We start from the raw sequence: 22,423 nt of genomic DNA, 5'->3' as shown, positions 1-22,423 counted from the left end.
CAGGGCAAAGAAGACAATCTGCATGATATCTGCAACAATGTGCCTAAAAATAACCCAGAAAATCAAGTGTCATTCTTTTAAAATGACAAAGAACAAGCTGGGCTCCCACCCACCCGATCCCTCTGCAAAGCTGCACAATGCACGTATTTTCAGACTTTTTCATCATTATTGATCAGATGTTGATTCCCTCTCTCTCCCTCCCCTGCTTTTGGTCTTTACAAAATACTATTTGTTATGTGGGATGGCTCTCTGGGAGGAAAAGGGGAGGGATACTGAGGAAATTGTAGAGATGTAAAAAAAGATATTTTGAAAACCATATGATTACCTGTAAAATGCAAAGAAGGGAGTTTTAACTCCTCCCCCCACCCCCCAAGAAATCATACAAGAGAATTTCCCTGAACTAATGAGCTCAGGGGACGGATCTGTAAAATTCAACAGACTTGCTGGGAAATATCAAATACAGCTTAACCAAACACCTTGTTGTCAAATATTAGAGTTTTAATCACAAAGGAGACATCTTACAAGGAACTAAAGGAGAACACTCTCACCTCAATTATTAAGATCCTCCAATTTGAATTACAGGGAATAATTCATTATGAGAAAAGTTGGAATATGATGAATGTTGGATATCACCCTCACAAGCTTTTCCCCTGCTAAATGAGGGGTAATGCACAAAGATAAAAGCATATCCAAATTTACAAAGGCCCCCAGCATTTCTACAAGGAAAAGTCAGACCAGAGACTGACTGACCTGAAAACTGGCTCAGTAACCAGTCTCCAATTCATTGTTTAAATTTATTTTTATTTGTAATTTATGGAACAAAATAAGCATTTCCATAACAATACAATAAAAAGATGATTTTACATGAAATTGCAAATCTACTCTGCACAACTTGTTATCCTTTTCAAATATACCACAAAATTATTATGTACATTTTTTTCCCTATTCCTCCATACCTCCCCCACCATGGCCACTATTTGATACAAACAAGTATGTATGTGTAGAATTATTCTACACACACTTCTATTCACCAGTTCTCCGGCCCATTTTTTTGAGGAATCAAAGATGAGCACGCTGTCAGACTTTAAATCCCTTGAAGATTTCATCTGTGACTTGACTTTTGGGGTGAGGGTGACTTGATGAGGACACTTGCTCAGTACTTTTTTTTTTTTAAAGGGGGGAATTTTTTTGTCTCTATTGGAGTGGGGAGGACCAGAAATCAGCACCGGATGAAGAGAAGTCAAGAAGAGACAACCTTCACCTAAGGCCTTTTGCCGGGGTGCGGTGGGTCCTAGCTGCAGCAAGTCAGAGGAGGAGGGGGAGGGCCTAATGCAGTGGGCAAGGGAAGGCGGCCCACATCAGAACATCAGCTCCCTGAGGGCAAAGGGCGATCCCTCCCTCTATAAAGAGTTACCTTTGATTGTCAGTGAAGGAAACTGAGGCTAGAGTGGCTGTGCAGAGGAGGGGAGGCTGCTTTCCCTTCCTCCTTCCATTTGCATAAGTCTCACTAAAAAAAGGCCTCATTTCTCAAATATAGTGAGAAATATTGCTGTAGTTTGTCCTTTGTTCTCAAAGAGGACCATGACATAGGGATGATGTCATGACTCGCACTGAATTGGATTGAATTGAGACAGGGCTGTGCAAGGTCACCAGCCTCACTCTCTTCTCCAGAGCCACCTGGGTCCAGTGGCAAGATATATATCAGGACAACTGAAGATAGCCCCAGATGTTTAAGGCAATTGGGGTTGACTTGCCCAGGGTCCCACAGCTAGTAAGTGTCTCGGGTGAGATTCGAACCCAGAGCCTCCCAACTTCAGGGCCAGTGCCCTATCCACCATACCATCTAGTCAAATTTATAAGAATCCAAGTCATTCCCCAACTGATAAATGATCAAAGGATATGAACAGGCAGTTTTCAGACAAAGAAATAAAAGCCATTTATAGTCACATGAAAAAACGCTCTTAATCGCTTGATAAGATAAATGCAAATTAAAACAACTCTAAGATACCACCTCACACTTATCAGATTGGCTAATATGACAAAAAAGGAAAATGTTAAATGCTGGTGGGACTGTTGGAAAACTGGGACACTAATGCACTCACTCATTTGGGTGTTGTGAACTGATCCAAGCATTCTGGAGAACAATTTAAAATATGCCCAAAGGGCTATCAAATTGTGCATACCTTTTGATCCATCAATAACACTACTGGATCTATATCCCAAAGAGATAATTAAAAAGGCAAAAGGACCCATATGTATAAAAATATTTATAGCTGCTCTTTTAGTGGTAACAAAGAATTAGAAATTGAGGGGATGCCCATCAAAAGGGGAATGGCTGAACAAGTTGTGGTGTATGAATGTAATGGAATTCTATTATGCTATAAGAAATAACAAGTAGAATGGTTTCAGAAAAACCTGGAACGACTCCTATGAACTAATGTATAGTGAAGTGAGCAGCAGCAAGGAGAATGTTGTGCACAGTGAGAGCAATATTGTATGATGAAGAACTGTGACTTAACTATTCTTAACTAACGATGATTCAAGACAAATCCAAAGGACTAATGGTGAAGCATACTATCTACCTCTGGAGAAAGAACTGATAGTCTGAATACAGACCAAAACATGCTATTAAAAAAAATCAAGAGTAGTAGAGGTAAAATTAGGAAAAGAAAGTAATGTAAGGAAATTATGAAAAGAAAGTCAATCAATTGGAAAAAGGTCCCAAAACTTACTGAAGAAAATAATTCCTTAAAAATTAGAATTGAGCAAAGGTAGTGACTTCATAAAATATTAAGAGATAAAATTTTTTAAATGAAAAAGAAAAATAGAGAACTATCTTGATGAGAAATAACTCACTGGAAAAACAACTGATCTGGAAAACAAATGAAGGAGAGATAACAAGAATTGTTAGACTACCTAAAAGTCATGATTTTTTTTTAAAAAGAGTCTAGACATTATACTTCAAATTATTAAGGAAAATTGCCCTGACATTTGAGAACTAGAGAGTAAAATAGAAATTGAAAAAATTCACTCATTACCACCTGAAAGGGTTTTCCCAAATGAAAACTCGCAAGAACATTAGAGGCAAGTTTCAAAGCTCCCAGGTCAAGGAGAAATTATTACTAGCAAATAGAAAAACAAAAATTCAAATTTTGTGGAACTATAGTCAGAATGGATAGATATGATAGATAGATATGATGGATAAATATGATAGATAGATAGAGAGAGAGAGAGAGAGAGATAGAGAGATAGATAGACTTTGGGTTTGAGTTGACTATGATGAGATGACCCTAAAAAGTAAGGAGGGGGTGCAGCTAGGTTGTGCAGTGGATAAAATACCAGCCCTGGATTCAGGAGGACCTAAGTTAAAATCTGACCTCAGACACTTGACACATTGGCTGTGTGACCCTGGACAAGTCACTTAACCCCCATTGCCCTGCAAAAATAAAATAAAATTAAAAAATAAAATGTACTTCAATATAGGACAGGTTTGCATGTAAAAATAATACAAAAGCTAATACAAAAGTAAGGAGAGATAAAACAGAACAAATAATCTCATACAAAAGAGGCCTGAATGGAGGAACTTTTACAGTGGAAAGGAGAGTGGGGTGGAGGGAAAGAAGTGTGGGAAACTTACTCTCATCAGAACTGGGTTAAAGAGGCAGTAACATATATCTAGTTGGGTCTAAAAGTCTTAACTTAGAGAGAAATTGGAAAGCATGGGCATCGGATAAGGGAGGGATTATTGGAAGGGCATGCAGTGGTCAGAAGTAAACTAAACTTCTGAGGGATAGGGTAAAAAGAGAGAAAGGATAAAAACAGTGGGGAAAAATAGGATGGAGAAAAGTACACAACTAGTAATTTTAACTTTGAATGTGACAGGGATAAACTCACTCATAAAACAGAAACTATAGCAGAATGGATAAAAAAGCAGAACCTAACAATGCATCATTTAAAAGAAACACATTTTAAAATGAGATACACACATAGAGCAAAAATAGAAGGCTGGGGTAGAATCTATTATGCTTTAGCTGATGTAAAAAAACAAGAGGTGCACATCATTATCTCAAACAAAGGTAAAGTTAAAATAGATGTAATTAAAAGAGATGTTAAAAGATGCTATAGATAATGAAATAATATTAGTACTAAACATATATGCACCAAATACTATACATCCAAATTTATAAAGGAAAAGGGTAAATGAATTTTAGGTGGAAATATATAGCAAAACCATAATAGTGCAGAACTTCAACTTTTCCCTCTTTAGAATTAAATAAATAAAAAATAAATAAGAAAGCAGTAAAGAAGATGACTAGAATCTTAGATAAGGTATATATGATAGCCATCTGAAGAGAATTGGATGGAAATAGAAAAGATTATACTTTTTTTTTCAGTAGTACATGACACCTTTGCAAAAACTGACTATATATTAGGGCATTAAAAACCTTGTAGATAAATGCAGAAAAGGAAAATATTAAATGTATCCTTTTCAGATCATAATGCAATAAAAATTACATTTAATAAAGGACCATGGAAACACAAATTAAAGATTAATTGGAAACTAAACAACCTAATCTTAATGAATGAGTGGGTCAAAGAACGAATCATAGAAACAATAAATAATTTTATTAAAGAGAATGATAATCATGAGACAACATATCAAAACTTATGGGAAGCAGCACAAGCAGTAAGCATAGAAAAATATATCTTTAAATGCTTACATCAATAAAATAGAGAAAGAGCATATCAATAAATTGAGTATGGCAATTCGAAAAACTAGGAAAAAACAAATTAAAAGTCCTCAATTAGACACCAAACTGGAAATCCTGAAAATTATAGCTGAGATGAGTAAACTGGAAAGAGGTCTGACCAAAATAGGGTATAGACCAACATCTCATACTGTATACTAGGATAAGGTCAAGATGGATATATGACCCAGACATAAAGGGAGATAGCATAAGTAAATTAGAGGAGCACGGTACATATTACCTATAAGATTTATGGATGAGAGTAGACTTTATGAGTAAACAAGAGACAGAGAGCATTGTGGGATGTAAAATGGATCATTTTGAATATATTAAGTCAAAAAGGTTCTATGCAAATAAAACCAATGTAGCCAAGATTAGAAGGAAAACAGAAAATTGGGGGGGCATTTTTTTATAGCCAGTTTCTTGGATAAAGGCCTCACATCTCAAATGTATCCGAATCTGAGGTATTCTCCAATTTATACATGATGAAGGGATATAACAGGCAATTTTTGGAAGAAGAAATCAAAGCTATCTCTAGTCATATGGAACATGCTCTAAATCATTATTGATTAGAGAAGTGGAAATTAAAAAAAAAACTTTAAAATACCATCTCATACCTATCAGATTGGCTAAAATAATAGAAGGGGAACATCAGGACACTGGTGGAATTTTTAACTGATTCAGCTACTTTGGAGAACAAGCTGGGCTTATGCCCAGAGAGTAGAAAACTGTGTCTATCCTCTGACCCAGCAATACCAGGGTGATAGGGGAAAAGGGAAAAGAACCTAGATGTTCTAAAATATGGTAGTAGCAGGCAGCTGGAAATTAAGGTGATGCCCATCCGTCGGGGAGAGGCTGAACAAGTTAGGATATAGCATTGCAGTGGAATATTACTGCACTATAAGAAGTAATGAGCAGATTGATTTGATTTGATTTGATTTTTTTGGTGAGGCAATTGGGGTTAAGTGACTTGCCCAGGGTCACACAGCTAGTTAAGTGTCAAGTGTCTTGATTTCACGAGTGTAAGAGACTGGGGGACTCTACCTCTGGTCTCTGGATACCCAACTTCCTAATTCTTTTAGCTGCTGGCCCACCCTGGGAGGCAGGTGGGGGGGCCTGTGTTGGAGGCTTCCCTGGCTCCGCTATCCATGGCCTGGGTGACTGGGGAAGCCACAGCCTCTCGGGCCTTGGCTACCTCACCTCTAACCTAAGGAAGCTGGACCAGTGCTCTCCCACGATTGTGTGAAAGCTCTTCTGGGCCCTCCGAGCTGGGCAGCCAAGCATCCTCCTCGGGAGCAGAAGCTGAGGGACGAATGGCCAGATTCCTGGATGCCGACACCAGCGCCAGGCTTGCCACACTTCGGGAGAGTGTTCTCTGGGGACATGCAGGGCTCAAGGCCTGGCTCTTTTACCAGTGGCCTTTTCAACCCCTTGGAGATCACGACTGGGGCCCCAAAGTTGGGGTCTCTCCTCGGCTGTTACTGGACCAATGGCCCTGGTGTTTGGAGACCTCAGGCTCTGGCAGGTGCAGCCTGCGGGAAAGGCCACACTGCCCATCGCAAGCTCAGTGACCGGCAGTGTGGCTGCCGGCTGGGGCCCTTGGCCAGACTAACCACGGGGGATGAAGCCTCCAGCCTTGGCAGCGCTCAAAGCCCAACTAGGAAATGGTAACAAGTCTGCCATCTGGGTCACCTGGGAAGGGGGGACTGAAGGAAAGGAGGTCAGCCAACCAATCAGCCTGTATTTAGGCGTGTGCCACGTGCCAGGCACTGAGCTGGGGCTGGGGCCATGGACGGTGAACTGCACCCCCCCAAGGAGCTGAATTCTCTAATGGGGGGGTGCAACAAGTACACATGAAAGACACAGTCTAAGAGTCAGCCTAATAAACACAAGTCCTTTAGTACCAGCAGTCTGGGGTGGGGGTGGGGGGAACCTAGCAGTGGGGGAGGGGGATCAGGAGAAGCTTCAGGCAAAAGCCAGAGTCTGAGGGACTCCCTGAGGTAGAGGAAAAGAGGGAGTGCCTCCCAGGCAGGGCAGGTGCCCCGGGCAAAGATGGGAGATCACATCTTGCCACGTGAATGTGAGGGTCACCCCATTCCCCAGGGCTAGCTTTGTGTTCCCTCCACAGCTCTGTCCTTAGTAAACTAGCAGACCTTTATTAAGCACCCGCTATGTGGCAGCCACTGTGCTAAACGCTGGAGATAGAAAAAGGAGACAAAGACAGACCCTGTCCTCCCGGAGCTCACAGTCTAATGTAAAAGAAAGAATTGTACAGGATAAGGGGGGAATAATGAATAGAGAGAGGTGCCAGAATTAGGAGGGGCTGGGAAGGTTTATGCCAGGAGGTGGGATTTTAGTTGAGATTTAAAGGAGGCCAGGGAGCTCAGTAGTCAGAGCAGAAGATGGGGGATGGCCAGGGGAAAATGCCCAGAGCTGAGAGATGGAGCAGCTGGAGCCATAGGATCCAAGAGTGTGTCTTGGGGAATGAGATGTAAGAAGACTGGAAAGGGAAGAAGGGACAGATGATGAGGGGCTTTGAAGGCCATACAGAGCATTTTGTATTTGACCCCAAAAGCAGTAGGGAACTACTGCAGTTTGTTGAGTAAGGGGGTGACATGGTCAGATCTGTACTTTAGCAAAATCAGTTTAGTGGCTGAAGTGGAGAATATACTGAAGCGGGGAGAGACTTGAGGCAGGCGGGATTACCAACCCCGCCCCCCCCCCCCAGTAACTATTGCCATAGTCCAGGTGGGAGGTGACCAGGGCCTGTAGCAGGGTGGGGCAGTATCAGAGAGAAAAGGGGGTGAATTGGGGAGATGGTGCAAAGGTGAAATGACCAGAGGCTGAAGAGGTGAAATGGACCAGAGATGCTGAGGTGGTGAAATGGACCAGAGATGTTGAGGTGAAATGGACCAGAGATGCTGAGGAGGTGAAATGACCAGAGACAGTTTTGGAGGTGAAATGACCAGAGACACTGAGGAGGTGAAATGGACCAGAGGTGCTGAGGTGGTGAAATGGACCAGAGATGCTGAGGTGGTGAAATGGACCAGAGATGTAGAGGTGAAATGGACCAGACATGCTGAGGAGGTGAAATGGACCAGACATGCTGAGGAGGTGAAATGGACCAGACATGCTGAGGAGGTGAAATGGACCAGACATGCTGAGGAGGTGAAATGGACCAGAGATACTGAGGTGGTGAAATGGACCAGAGATGTTGAGGTGAAATGGACCAGAGATGCTGAGGAGGTGAAATGGACCAGACATGCTGAGGAGGTGAAATGACCAGAGACAGTTTTGGAGGTGAAATGACCAGAGACACTGAGGAGGTGAAATGGACCAGACATGCTGGAGGTGAAATGAAAGGCGTTGGGTCCATATTGGATCTGGGCTAGGATGACTCCTAGGTTGGGAGCCTCAAGGACTGGGAGGATGGGGGGATTCTCCACAATAATCAGGAAGGGGGAGAGAGTTTAGGAGGAAAGAGAATGGGTTCTGTCCTGGACATGTTGACTTTAAGACCCCTACTAGACATGGAGTTCAAGATGGCTGACAGGCAGGTGGAGAGGGGAGACTGGAGCTGGGTTGAGCGTTTGGGGCAGGAAAGGTAGAGCTGAGTCTGCATAGGGATGGTCCTTGTTAGGTATTTCTGACATCCCTCCCCCCACCAGCTGCTCCTTGTTCTGCCCTGGGGTGTTTCTACCTCACGGTAAGAATACTTGTCATTTATACAGCACTTTACAAACATCCCTCACAGCAACCCTGGGAGTTAGGTGCTGTTATGATTCCCCATTTTACAGTTGAGAAAACTGAGGCAGGCAGAGGTGAGGTGACTGGGCCAGGGTTACCCAGCTCATTAGTGTCTGAGGCTGGACTTGAACTCGGAGCTTTCTGACTCCAGGCCCAGTGCTCTGTGCATGGTGGCACCCCCTAGCTGCCAGGCAGGAGCAGGGAACCTGACCAAGGAGCCATCCCCTACCCGCCCAGCCTGGCTCAGCATCCTGCCTGCCCTTCGTTTTCCCAGGCCTACTTTCAGGCCTGGCTTCTCTGTGGAGGCATCACTAACTTCCTGCAGTTTTCCAGGATTGTCTCACCCCGAGTTCGCCCCTCTCCAACATGGCTGTTTATTCCCTAGGGACCCCTAAGAAGAGCCCCCTACCACCCCCAGCAGCCCAGACTCATGGTTCCTGGCAGGCTGGGGCCTGAGGATGCTGGCCTCTTGTGGTACTGAGAAGCCCGGGTGGTAGGCATCAGGCCATGTTCTGGGTGAGAGACATGATAAACATACAAGGCACTTGTTGCCTTGGCTGGCCTGGGGTGTAGCCAGAGGGCCTGAGACTGAGACCCCTGCCTCGGCCTGACTCTGCCCCTTCTTGCGTGTGGCACCTTGGGCACTTAACCTCCTGGCCTCAGTTTCCTCCATTGCAAAGTGAAGGAGCTGACCCACCCTCTTCCAGGGGCAGCTCGGTGATGTGTCTCCAGCCCTCCCCACCAGGAAGCATCCCCCGCCTTCTTGGCAAGCCTCACCAGTCCAGCAACCTGCATCCTGGGGCTCGTGGGCACCCAAGGGCCTTGCCAAGGGTGGTGGATGACAGCTCCCAAGGACCCCCCTGCCAAAGCCCCACCCTGTGGCCCTGGAGAGGGCCTGAGACTCTCAGTGGAATCCCAGATCGGGTCCATTCAGAGGCTGGGCCCACTTGTCCCTGAGGATAAGGACGAGACAGTGTGTGTCCCATGAGGTTGGGGCAGACTGGAGGGCTGAGGAGGAGGTGCCCCTGCAGTAGAGCTGACCCTGCCTCCAGACCTCAAGAGGGAGGGGCTGAACAGATACAGGGCACAGCAGGGAGTGGGAGCAGCTCTCCCTGGCTCTCTGAGGCCATGCCCGCAGGCTGAGGAAAGGCCTCAGATTGTTCACAAGCAGTGTGTTGGGTCTATGTGTTTGTGGGGGAGCTGAGAATTCCTAGGAACATTCACATACTTGCTAGTCCCCCCAGAGTTCTGTGTCCACAGCCCACGGCCCCTCTGGAGCGACGATCCTTCACTGAGCCTCGGGGCTCTGGCTTGGTGCCACCAGATCCGTGAGGCCTCACTGGAAGCCCTTCCAGTGGCAAACAAGTTGCACTTGGGGACAGAGGACAGTGTCACACAGTGGTCAGGGTATGTTGGACGTGCAGTTAGGAAGACTTAGGTTTGAATCTCACCTGTGACACTTCCTAGCTGGGCACCTTGGGCAAGTCTACTCATTTTCTTGAGCTCCAATGAACTCAGTGGTTTAATGTAAACTGACCCCTGGAGCCCCTCAGCCCTCCTGGGAAGGAGGGGGGTTGTGAGGCTTAGATAATGTTCATTAAGTGGGCAGCTGGCCAAGTCTGAAGTGCTAAGGAAAAGTCAGCTCTGAGCGCCACTCAAACAGCACAATTTTGTACAGACTTTAAATAAATGGACAGTAGGCAGCCCCTGAACGAATATGAAAATAGTAAGAGAAGTCAGCAGATTTCTAGAGCAGTCTGCTCTCAGGGCGCTGTGGAATGTCTGGGGCAAAAAAGATTAACCCAAGATCCATAAGATAACAGCAGCAAAAATCCTGCTTGCAGAAGTGGCACAAGGAGGCCAGTGGGACAGAGCCTGAAGAAACTTGCACTTCACAAACCTGTTAGAAATAAATACCGATTTTATTGCCTTCCAAAATGAAGTCTGAAAATCAGAGAACAACTCTGGTTAGACGCCTTGTGGTCCTCGGGATGGTTTGTTTCAAAGGGGTCGTTTAAGCCAAGGTGCAGTGAAATCTTTGTCCCTCCTCTTTAGCGCACGGAAGAGGGAGGAAAGTTGGTCACGAAGTCCCTGATCGCTCCAAAGTCCCTTCTCTAGAATCAGGCAGAGATTCGGTTTGACAAAACTTTTCTAAATTCACTTAAGTTGGACACGTCCCTCAACAGATAAGATGTCAAAGGAAAAGAGCAGTTTTCAAGAGAACAGCTCGACAGCTGTGTGAAAGAATGCTCTGGATGCTGGAAAAACAGCTCCCACCCCCAAACCAAGCCCAAGCCCGAGTCCCGTGGGATCCTTCACCCCCCACCCCCACCCAGCAAAGTGGCAAAGAAGCCAAGAGCCACTGGGTGGTGAGGAGACAGGGTTGGAGCTGCCAACCGCAAACTCTGGGATTCCCTCGGGAAGCACAGTCAGAAGTCGCAAGGCTGTCCACACCCTTGGTCAGGGATGCCAACCCTGGGTTTGACCTTCCTGGAAGTCAAAGGTCAAAGTCCACCTGCAGACAAAGCGGGTGCCATGGAGCCCATGGCGTGGAGGGTTGTGGGGGAATCCCGAGATATGGGAGAATTGATCATTGGAACCAGAGTGTGCAGCAAGGCCTGTAACAATGGAAGGAGGGGGAAGCCTGAGTGACAGACAGAGCAAGGAGGGCTCCTGAGAAGGCAGGGGACTCCTCTTTGCCAGGGAATGGACCCAGGCGATAGGGAGACCTCAAGGAATGGTGGCTGGAGAGGCAGGGGGAGGGCATGATGTTCAGCCACAATGCAGCGTCTGACCCGTCTTTTAAAAAACAAAGGAATACTGTGCAGAGCTTTTATGATGAGGGGCCCAACACTGTGAGCCCAGAAGAGTTTGGCCTTCAGGTGCCACAATGCAGAAAGTCTAGGGCTGGAGAAGTCTCCGAAAGGCTCAGGCTGGAGCAGTTCCTGTGTCATGACAAGAACTCACTCTCCCAGGACCCGTGGTGCTGAAGGGTGAAAGCTGGAGGACCCCGCCTGACTCCAGGGGAGAAAGGCCTTAGCTAGGGCAGCGTCCTGAGCCATCCGAGGGATGGGCAGTCTTTGGGTCCTACCCCCTGCGTGAGCCAGGGCAAGTCCCTCGACTCCTCCCCCATCAAATATGGGTGCTCTGAGGGCTTTCTGAACTTTCAGCTGCTCCCTGACATTTCACATTTCAGTTTCTCTGCTGCAGAGGAGGAGGAGGGGGCTCGGGCATCATCCCCACAATCACCATCCCACCTGCCGGCCAGGGCCCTCCAGAGGCCGTCATCTCCAGATCGGGAAGGTTTTTTCTCCGACCTGAAACAAAGGGGGGCAAATGGATGACACACAATATTCCTATAATTTATTTTATTTTTTAAATTTATTTTCGCTGGGCAATTGGGGTTAAGTGACTTGCCCAGGGTCACACAGCTAGTAAGTGTTAAGTGTCTGAGGCTGGATTTGAACTCAGGTCCTCCTGACTCCAGGGCCGGTGCTCTATCCACCGTGCCACCTAGCTGTCCCTAAATTATACTATAATTTAAAAAAATTTTTATTTATTTTTTTGACACACAAAATTCTAATGTCCATTTCCTGAGCACTGAACAATGAGTCCGACAGTAACTTGGCATTCAGCAACAAGTGGAGTGCTTCCCCACCCTGTGCCCCAGCTGCACCCCTCCCTTCTGACACAAAACAGCCGGGCACCGGCCGTCGGGCTGAGCTCGGAATCCCCGGGAAGCCCCTGCTTCAGGCCCAGAGGAAGCCGATTCTGCTTTTGCTGAGGCTATGCTTGGAGAAAGAGGACTTTGCTAAGTGTCCAGTCTGTAAGCTGGACCTGAAGGATGACTGGCACCTTGGGCCGGTTCTGTCTAATTTTATTTTGCATTTGCAGCCACTGGCTCTAGGCCAGGCCTTGAAAGGAGCCGCAGTGAGGCTTTGGGGACAGGAAGGCCTCTGCCTACACCCCTGACAGCTAGAGGCTGCAGGGAACAGACCCTCTACATGGCATGGCCCCACACAAGCAGAGTGGATGGCCTGACCCATGCCTGGATGGGTCTATGGCCTTTGTGCTACCAAACCTCCGGGGGCAGGGGTCTAACTTGTGTCAGTGAGGCTCTGGGGACAGAGAAACCCTCGCTTCTTGGTCATCCCGAGCGCCCATCAGAGGGAGAAGCCAGGGACAGTTACAGGAGGCCCTCCCTCCCTCCTTCTGTGGTACCTTTGGAGAGGTGGGGTCTTGTTTGGAGGTGACGGTCCAGCTCAAGGTGACGGTCATATGCCTCCTCCACACCGGGTTTCTCTGCAGCACAATGGAGCCGGTGACCACGTCTCCGGCATGGACGGCCAAGGGTTCGTCCAGCATAAACAGGGTCTGTTTCCAATGCGTTGTGCTGTGAGCAAAGGTGTCACTGAATGAGGACCCCCTCCCGCTGCTGGATGACAGGCTGAAGTTTCTTAAACAGAGAACCCTGGGGCCAGGTGCTAGTCTGGACTGCCACCTTCTGCGACCTGACCTCATTCAGGCCAAGTCGTCCAAACTCCCTGGGCCTCTTCTGCTTCCAAAATCCTCTGACACTATGAGAATTCTCGGAGAGCCTGGGCCCAGAGAAATCGGATAGAGAACAGAACTGGCTGGGGGCCCAGGGTTTGGCCTCTGAATCAGGAAGACCTGACACATGTCAGCAGCTGGGACTGAACATCACAGCAAAGGACCTGACCTGCTCTGGTGGAGCGAGTTTCCTCACCTGGGAGTTCCCCAGAGGCCTGGCACCCAAACCCTTTGTCTGTTTGGAGACAGAAGGGAAGGAGAGACTGCGGCCTGCAGCTTTTGGGCACCGAGAAGGTGCACGGTCAAAGGCAAACCTTAGAGCCTCCTTGTAATCTTTGTGAATCCCATCTGTAACCTTCCTCCTCCCACCAAGAACCAAGTATACAGCAGGTGCTTAATAAGTGCTTCTAGTCATGCTGTAGTTCTAACCTGTTTTTGAACATCAGTGTTTCTACCTTAAACCAAAGCCCCTGAGTTCTCGATTCCTTTTTCCTTCCTTATACCCCCAATTGCTTCTGCATCGAATACCTGACCAAGCCCGGTAAACTAGTGAGTAGAGAGTGGGCAGCAAGCAGGGCCAGGCCTGGGGAGGCCCCCCGACTGCCGTGCCTGCTGGCTGGCTCGTGGCCACCTCCCCACAGTCCCAGCACTTACGGGTCCGAGGGGCCCGTGCTCAGCACCAGCTGCGGTCTGTCTTCTCCCATGCTCTGGAACTCCACGCTGAACCAGGCAGTAAAGCCGTGCAGAGTCCCAGACCTCTGGATACAGAAGCTCAGCTCACCCTTCATCTTCTGGGGGAGGGAACAAGGAGGAGATCACATAGGGACAGGGGAGAGGCAGGCCGGGCCCAATCCCACCTCTGCTCCTTCCTCTGGGGCCTCAGTGTACATGTGGGCAAAGGGAGGGCACAGAAAACCTTCTCACTGCAAGGCTGTGATCCTGGAGCTGCCCTTAAGAGGTGGCAGGTACCTCGGGGTCACCTCACTGTAATTCAGCCCGAGGAAGTGGCCTGCTCACGAGCTCATTCCACAGAAAGAAAATCGTGCCGTGGGTGAGCGAGTCCAAATATGAGCCCGGCCTCGCCGGCCTGATTCCCCACCCCTCCCGAAGGAGTCTCCGGGCAAAGCCAGGGGTGTCGGGCACGAATCATTCCGTTACATCTCTGTTTGGTCTGTGAGGCTGAAAAGGGGCCAGACGGGGCTCTGGTCAACAGAACGGCTGTGCTGGTGCTAAGGATTAATGCTCGAAGACAAAAATCCAGGCCCAGTGGCCCCCGCTTGGGACTTGACTATCTCCCCCTGGCCTGCCTTTGAACCAGGGGTGGGGAAAAGGGTGTTTACTGCTGTGTCCCTGGATTTGGGCAGCACGGAATGGAGGAACCAGAGGGCTGTAGCAAAGGCCCCCAGGCCTGCCACGAGCCTGGGGTGGGTGAAAAGGCCGGCACGCGAGGCCGACCTTGGGTGGGGGGGGCGCTTCCTGCAGACATGTCAGGGGCCCTGGGCAGAGTAAGCTGCTAGGGCAGAGCTGCCTCGCTCTCACCTCAAGGTCCGGGATCCGCACGGTTTTCATATCCAAATGGAAGACAGGACATGGGTCAGAAAGGCACTCTTCGGGCTCCAAAATATGATTGTACTTGGGCTTGGCAAAAAATTCCCTGATGGCCAACGATCTGGTCAAGGGGGAAGAAAGAGCCTGGATCAGGTCATAGCTCTGCCATCCTCATCTGCCCCAGCAGGTGTCCCCTCCCTTCTCAAAGGGACCCAGCTCAGTCCAGGGGCAGCGCCTGCCCCTCTGCATACCCCTCTGCATACCCCAAAGCGGGGTGCCCCTGCTACCCACAGCTAGAGCCAGGCTCTAGGGCACAGGTGAGCCGGAGAGAAACAGCTGGTGGGAAGCATTTTTGGCAAAGCGCCAGGGCTGGCCCCTCCAAGTCTCTGCTTCTCTCCTCAAAAATTCTAAGTCAGGTCTGTGCTTAAGAAGCCTCCTTTCAGAGTCGGGGCTTTCCTGCTCTGCCCCTCTCAGACATGGGACGCGGGGGCCAACAAGCGTGGCCGACTGGCCTCGTGCTCTAAGAGCAGGTGGGCCTCCTCAGCCCACTCGTGGACGATGCCCGGCCTCTGTTCACAGTCTCCCCCACCCCCTTCCCTCATCTCTCCCCGATCTGTTCCCCTGCAAGGATGGGACTGGGTTCCACAGACAGCCACACGCCCACTCATGACCACCAACTTTTCCTGAACACCAAGGAGAGGTGAGGGAGCGAGTGGCTCATCTCACAGCCCAACTGTGGCCATGGCCCGAGGGGCCAAACGCCCCAGACACAGGCTGGGCTGCAATGGGCACCCCCAAATGTGGTCCAACCCAAGGGGAAAACCCACTGTGACTTCCCCCAGAGAGAGACGGAAGCCTTCAGATCCAAAGGGATCTGGGAGGGATCACTTGTTCAGTCTCATCCCCAAAGGATGAGCACAAGAAAGCCCCTGGATGATGATGATGGTGACGAAGGGGGAAGGAGAGAGGAGGGAGGGAGAGACAGACAGACAGACAGACAGAAAGAGAAGTAGCCTCACAGGGGAGGCAGACAAAAGCCGAAGGATACCCAAGGAAACGCAGGGTAGAGACAAAGATGAAGGGGGAGATGCTGATGGTCCTGAAGAACACCCCTGGAGAGTGGCCCGGGGAAGCCTCACAGCACCCTCTCTGAAGCTGGGAAGGAGCTCAGAGGCCACCCATTGGACGGCCTTAGATTTGCCTAAGGTCACACAGGAAGTTAAGTCGCAGGAGCAGGATCTGAACCCAGGTCTGCTGCCTCTTTGCCCGGACAAGAAGACACAAAGCCATTCCAAGTGGCTCCTTCCCTCCTGAGCAGGGACACGTCGCACTAGCAGATGAGCAGCACTGACGATGCTTTCATCTCCTGGCTGGGGTTCTGTGCCAGGCCGCCTGGTGGCCCCTGTGCCTCTGGGCCAGCTCCCCTATCTCAGTGTGTGCCCCGGCCAGCTGATCACAGACACGCACTTGAACGTCCTGATCTGATTTTCTGCGTTTTCCATCAGATTATTAAGGGGCCATGTGCCAGGCCTGGTTGGCTTTAAGGGGAGCTTGTTTGGGGGCCACTCACTTTAAAGAGCTGAGGTCAAACTCGTAGGCGTTGTCCCAGAAGAGGACTTTGCGGTCATAGTCCTTCTCAGCACTGCAGGGGGCAAGGTGGATGGCAGCCGTGGTTGGCCAAATGACCCCGTTGGGGGCCAGCCACTTGTCCCGTGCACAGAGCACAGATTCAATCATGAACTCAAACTACAGAGGGAGGGAAGACAACACAACTGAGGCAGTGATCGTGGACTCCACGGTCGGCCACCCTGGGGGGCTGCAAGGCCCCGGCCCCTTCCCCTGTGTCCAAGCCGTCTCTGAGCTTGTCTCTGGGGTCCAGGCCAGCTCGAACACACTGCCCCCTCTGAGGCTCATCAAGGAGCCTTGATCGAGCGGGTGCTGGGAACCTCAGGCCCCCGAGGAGTCTCTGATGGCTCCTCTCTGGGCCTGTTTCCTGGCCTGACAGCCTTGGGGGTCTAGATCTCTGACCCCAGGATGCTGTAGTCTGACAAATGACAGGCAGGGGCTTTGGCGAGGCGAGCAGGGATGCTCCCCCCTCCCTCTGCTCCCGGGGGGCCCAGAGGCTTCTGAGGGGGGGCCGAGGCCTGCACTCGCTCCCTGGGCTGACCCTCACCAGCAGGCACGTGCCCATCCACTCCGACACCAGCACATCCACCTTCCCTGGCAGGGCCACGTCCTCCACCTTCTGCTGGAAAACGGTGATTGTGTCTGCAAAGCCATTGTGCAGCACCAGCTGCTCGGTGTGCTGAGCCATCTCGCTGGCTTCTACGGCATAGACCTGCGGACATGGAGAAGGGCACCTCACTGCTCAGCCCTCCCCTGGGGGTCTGCCACCTCTGACGTGGGCCATGCATGAACATCACAGCAGGACCCGAGGGGCCCGGCCGCCCCTGTGGCTCCCCCCGGGACACATCATCCCTAATGGTTAAGGATACTCGGCTACTAGTGACTGTGTATGACTACAGGTAGACAATCCCGGCACCTCTGTGTGCCTCATCTATAAGATGGGCACAATCACCACACTGCCTACCTCCATGGGGTTTTGTGAGGATAAAAGAGTAGAAGAAGAGCCGGGCCACGGTGTGCAAATCACTAAGCTCCCTTAGTGGAGGCCCCTGGAGTCTGGGGGCCAGAGCGGAAGGCCTCTGAGGCCCCTTCCCATTCCTACCATTCTCAATCCTGACCCCCATGTGTAGAAGCCTGGCCTGTGGGCACAGGGACCTCAGTAGCCCCCTCTTCTAGCACTGGTACAAGGCTTTCTGACGGAGGAGACGCAGGGCACTGAGGGAAGGGAGGGCCTTCGTTTCTAGGCCCGCCTTCTGCCTCCTCACAGGGGCTGCGTGACCCCAGATCCAGTCACTCAGCACCCCAGGCGATGCTCTGCTAAGACTACCCATTTGCGCCTGAGAAGGGGAGTGCCCATCTGGGAGGTCAGGGTCTCATGCCCAGAAAGGGGTGTGTGACAAGTGTCTGCTGGCTGAATGGGCTTCCTCCTTCCAGACACAAGGCTCTGCCCGGTGGGCAGCAGGGCTCTTTACTCACGGCTCTGGGTCGTGCATAATGGGCGCAGAAGAGACTGAGGATCCCAGTTCCACAGCCAACGTCCAAAATCACTTTATCTTCCAGAAATTCTCTGTGCTGCAGGATCACTTGGTGGTACACGGCTGTCCTCGGCTGATCTGACAACATCTCCAAGTGGAGTTTCTAAAGGAATGGACACCCCCGTGGATGCCGGCCCTCCGTGGAGCCGCACATGCCACCCACCTGTGACTGATGACAGAAAACAGGAAGTGAAAAGAGGGCTCTTCGCCCAAGACCCTACCAGGGTGCTGTAGCTGCCAAAGTATTCCTCGTCTTGCCAGGTGTCCTCAGGCTCCAGGTCTTCCAAGCTCTCCCTCACGTAGCTGGCGGGGATGTAGCCGCAGCAGCCCTCCCGATCACCCCACCACCACGTGGCAGTGACCCGCCTCAGCACGAGCAGCTTCTCTCCCCTGCAGAAACTGAGCTGGAAAACAAGAGGTACGGAGGAAATCCCAGGATGCCAGGAACTGCCGGATGGAAACAAAGGTGTGCCCTCCCCGGAGCTGGGATCGTCGTCTGTGCCCGGGCATCAGCTCCCGGCTCTGGGCAGGGCATGCCTTTGTTTCCATCCGGCAGTTTCTGGTGTCTGTCTGTGGCCACCTTCACATCTTGGGGGCCGGGACGCTGTCAGAGGGGCTGGGCCTCACCTCTGCGGCCCTCATTCCCAGAGCTGCAGGCCCAGAACCAGGTAAGATTCAGAGCAGGCTGCCCCGCAAGCCACGCACGAGGCTCCTGCCAACCTCGGAAAGACCAGGCAGCTGGACGACTGCCACCCAGGGCTGCCTATTTTCAATGACCAGGTGCCTGGTGACAGGGTCGAGACCTGGTAAGGAGGAGATGGGAGCAAGTCTGGCTCCTTGAAGCTCTTCCTGACAAGGAGACTGAGGGAGAACCCTTCCTGTTTCTGTTCTAGGTCTCTCCTCCCTCCCCCTCCCCCCCACTCCCCACAGTCCTGTCCTGCACATCCGCCAGGCCTGATCTCCCACTCGGGCCCACCCATCATTACCTGTGTCTCGTCTGCTGCTGCATAGTCAGCGATGGCCACAAACTCTTCTGGCTCTGCGTTCTCTTTTACAGGCTCTTCGTCATTTTGTTCTTTGGCATCTTCCATATTCTGCACAAACCAAGGTGATAAGATGGGGGCTGGGCTAGAACATCTGCACAAACATTTCACCCCCCCCCATCCCCTCCCACCTCCTGCATTCCATAAAAGCCACCGTGACCCAACGGGCAGGGAATGGTCACTGTTGTCTGAGCTTGCTAAAAGCATCCAGGTGGCACTTAACAAATGCCTGTTAAGTGACAGGTGCCTGCTCAAGGCTCTACCCCCAGGACCAGAGGACAGACACACTCAGCGTGGCTCATGGGTGGACACCACAATTTCCGGTTTTCTCTTAGCGTCTCTTTTGGGGCAGAGCCTTCTGGCTAACACGGGCTCCTGGACGGGGCTCAGGACAGCTGGCTGAGCAAACACAGGGTCGGGCTATCACAAACGGGTTTCCATCTGCCTCGAGGAAGCCCGAGGCCTCCACCTTGCCCTGACTGATGAATGGGTTGCCTGTTCCTGGGTGACTTTTGCAGTGTGCATGGGTACTGACAGTCTGCTTGCTCTAATCCTGTAAGCTGAACATATGGTCCAAACCACTCTGACCTAACCAGCAGCCCCTCTACTGGGACTTTCTGAAGGTCACCCCCATCAGCAGCATCTTCCCGGGGTGATGCGGTCGCCAACGTGTGTGGGCACAGACACCGCCTATCTCTCAGGACGATGGTTTCCTTGTGTCCTCTCTTCTTCCTCCCCCTCTTCGACCTTTGCCACCTCTGGGAGGCAGCCAGGACCACTGTCTCAGCCCCCACCCTAGCTTGCCAGGAGATGGAGGGAAAGGCCTCTCAGGACGCACTCTCTCAGGCTTGTGTCTTGGCTGATGTCTACCCAACTGCCATCCCTGTTCTGATCCCCAGTGGCCCACCTGAGGAGCACAGCATAGTGCTGTAGCCAGAGGGCTGGACCAGGGGTCAGGAAGCTCGAATCCCTCCTCCTAACACTGGCTGCGGAACTGCTCTCAGTTTCCTCATCTGTGAAATGGGTTTAATGACGGCCCCTCGCTGAGTCTTTGTATGGAAGACCCTTGCACACCTCAAACACTAGAGAAATGTGAGCAGTTGTTATCATTATTCCTAGGGCTCTGAATCAGACGGAATCCCTTATCCAAGGAATGGAGGAAGGGGAAACATTTTGAAAGCACTTTTTGGTAAAGCAAAAACAAACAAAACCCCCTCCCAGGGGGATACATATGCACATGCTCAACAGCTGGGCCTGTAAATACAAGTCTCTGACTCTGTCTCCATTTCTGTCCCTGTGTTTATGCCTCTAGACTTCAAAAGACCAAGAGCTCATCAGTGTGGGCTCTCCCTCCCCCATTGCCCTGTAGTGAGGGGCTATTGCCCACCTCCTGGGCACAGGTCTCTGTGAAGTGGCCTTTCCAGAGTGGCAGGCCTTGGCACAGCTGGGGCCCAGGACCATCCTTCCTCCATAGCCCCTGCAGCCGGTCTAAGTCTGAGGCCCTCCAACATCCAAGCTCCCCATCTACCTGTGGCTCCCTGGGCGCGGTACCCTGGGGAGGGGCCAGAGCCCCCCCAGGCTCGGTACTGGTGGGCTCCTCCTCTTCATGTTTCTTCATGTCTCTTGGCTGTTAAGAAAAGGGAGAAAGCCCTGGTTTTTAACTATACGGAGCACCATTCTGAAGTCTGTCCGAAGCCCTACACTAAGTGAATCCACTTCCCCCCCCCCCCCCCCAAAGCAAAGCAAGGAAGAAACCAGACCTGTGCTGGCTTCTCTTCAAGGAGAGCCAAAAGCCATCTGGCCGTGCACGGCATCTTGGAATTATTTGGCTCCCCAGTCCTTGCTGGGGCTTCCTTCTAGGAGGGCACCCAGAGCCACATCGGCTGAATCGGGGTGGGAGGCCCCGTGCTCAGCAGCACCGAGGACAGCAGGGAACTCTGACCCCACTTCTGCTTCCTCCATCACTGGGGGCTGACAGAACAAAAATGGGTCCGGGGGGGGGGGGTCCCCGAGAAGAGGGTGTTGGGCCGTTCTGGGGAGCTCAAGACCCTTGGCCCAGGAGAACCACGGCCTCTGGTACCCATGACCTAGGGTGCACTCTGTGAGCCCCCATCTTGTGGGTCCTGGTCCCTTCGGGCAGCAGCCTGGTGAAGCCTGTGGCCCCTCCCAGAATGAGAGGACAAACTAGCCAAACAGAGCCAAGTTCAAGGCTCCCAAGTAAAGAAGCCGCGGACTGGAGTCGGGCAAATCTGACTGATCCTGGAGACACTGTCGTCTGTCTCACTAGGACGAGTCAGCGAATGCCGAGCCCAGGACGAGGCGCTCCCGTGAATCAGCTGCCCGGCCGGGCTCTCATCGCACGGAGGCCGGAGGGCCACCTTCCTGCTGGCCGCTGGGCTCCCCTTTCAAGGCTGAGGCCGGCCGGCCACTTTCGGAGCTCGGATGAACCCAAGGCCGCGTGTCCCGAGGCAGAGCCTGACGCCAGGGCTGGCCCAGGGTGGGCGAGGCCAGGCCGGGGCTTGGACCAGCAGCGGCTCCATGGCGCCCGGCCCCTTCCCGGAGCGGCCGGCCGGCCACGGCAGGGAGCGGGCAGCCAGCAGCCAGCAGAGGCGGCCTCTCCCCGGCCACCGGCCCGAGTGGCCGCAGTGAGAAGTGACCAGGCCTGCCCTGAAGGGGCGGCTCCATCACGGCGGGAGGAGGTCTCACTGTCGCCACTGTTGGCACTGCCAGGCCAGTTGCGATGGCGGAGGAAGGGATTAAGGGAGAAGCCCCTTCCCCAATCTGACGGTAAGCTCCCTGAGGGCAGGCGAGTGGGTACACAGGAGGCGCCGCATAAATGTTTACGGTGCTCTGTCCATGGAGCCCAGCAGGCCCCGCCCCTGCATTTAATCCACAGGGAAACAGAGGCTGCCCAGAGAGGGGCCGGGGTCCCCTTCCCCACATTTGACAAATGAGGAAACTGAGGCAGCCCCAGCTTCTTCTGCCCCTTCTCCAGACCCGCTCCTGTCACAGGTGGGGAAGCTCAGGGAGCCGGGCTTGGCTCCTCGAAGCCCCTTCCTCCCATGCCCCCATCTTACCCGAGAGGAAAAGAAGGTAACTGCCGGCAGTCAGCCTTTGCCCGGCTCGCCTGAGTGCGGGGACAACTGCGCAAGCGTGGGTCCAGGCTGGGGCGGGGCCTCCGGAGGAGACTCCACCCACAACCCCTCGGCCCGCCCTCTCTGTCCCCCTGCTCCTAGGAGCGCTTGCGCAGCAGATCTCGCCATCTCTTCCGGATCCCGTGAGGTTGTGATTGCTCCGCCTAGGCGGACTACGCGTGCGCGTGAGGGCGGGCTCCCCGCCCCCCTCCCCCTCCCGTCCTGCCACTCTCCGAGCAGGGGGAGGCTTCCTCACTTTCCTCGCCTTTAACCTAACTCTCCGGGTGGGGGGGGGGCCTCTGTTTCCCCGTCTGTCTGTCAAATGAGGGGCTGGGCTCTTTTAAGCGCTTCGGAGTTTGCAAAGCGCTTTGTGGGCGGGAGGGGCCCTCAGCATCCTCTTTGACAGATGGGGAAACCGAGGCAGGCCCAGACCCGCCCCGCCCCCAGCTGTGGGACTTTGGCCAGGAGCCCTACAGGCTCTGGGCCCCCGT

General features: G+C 51.9%; 1 protein-coding gene across 3 annotated transcripts; it reads right to left on the bottom strand.

Moving 5' to 3' along the window:
- Nucleotides 1-10,416: 10,416 nt before the first annotated feature.
- On the bottom strand, nucleotides 10,417-21,918 carry PRMT2 (protein arginine methyltransferase 2). Of its 3 annotated transcripts, none has more exons than XR_006356215.1 (11): nucleotides 21,876-21,918; nucleotides 20,327-20,425; nucleotides 18,742-18,849; nucleotides 17,977-18,159; nucleotides 17,697-17,858; nucleotides 16,768-16,932; nucleotides 16,165-16,340; nucleotides 14,586-14,715; nucleotides 13,701-13,837; nucleotides 12,717-12,869; nucleotides 10,417-11,812 (listed from the first exon to the last, which is right to left on the bottom strand). XR_006356215.1 is itself a non-coding variant. In XM_043999800.1 (11 exons), exons 2-11 carry the CDS (start codon nucleotides 20,414-20,416, stop codon nucleotides 11,780-11,782), a joined length of 1,356 nt encoding a protein of 451 aa, XP_043855735.1. In that variant the 5' UTR covers nucleotides 20,417-20,425; nucleotides 21,876-21,918; the 3' UTR covers nucleotides 10,417-11,779. The 3 variants fall into 3 exon arrangements, 2 of the variants coding, with proteins under 2 accessions (XP_043855735.1, XP_043855736.1); XM_043999800.1 differs by having other exon boundaries at nucleotides 12,717-12,888; XM_043999801.1 differs by having other exon boundaries at nucleotides 12,717-12,888; nucleotides 13,701-13,834.
- Between the last annotated feature and the right edge of the window lie 505 nt (nucleotides 21,919-22,423).

This window comes from Dromiciops gliroides, chromosome 4, assembly GCF_019393635.1.
Source record: "Dromiciops gliroides isolate mDroGli1 chromosome 4, mDroGli1.pri, whole genome shotgun sequence".
Classification (NCBI taxonomy): Eukaryota; Metazoa; Chordata; class Mammalia; order Microbiotheria; family Microbiotheriidae; genus Dromiciops; species Dromiciops gliroides.
The sequence above is the reverse complement of the archived record's forward strand: the minus strand, read 5'-3'. Positions and strand labels throughout refer to the sequence as shown.

What these genes read in the sequence shown, in the direction of transcription:
- PRMT2 (XM_043999800.1), bottom strand. Translation starts at nt 20,416, where the DNA reads ATGAAGAAACATGAAGAGGAGGAGCCCACCAGTACCGAGCCTGGGGGG. An exon ending in TTGGCAGCTACAGCACCCTG is followed by an intron (nt 17,859 to 17,976) that starts GTAGGGTCTTGG and finishes CCATTCCTTTAG; the next exon opens with AAACTCCACTTGGAGATGTT. An exon ending in AGCACGGGCCCCTCGGACCC is followed by an intron (nt 12,889 to 13,700) that starts GTAAGTGCTGGG and finishes CTTTGCTCACAG; the next exon opens with CACAACGCATTGGAAACAGA.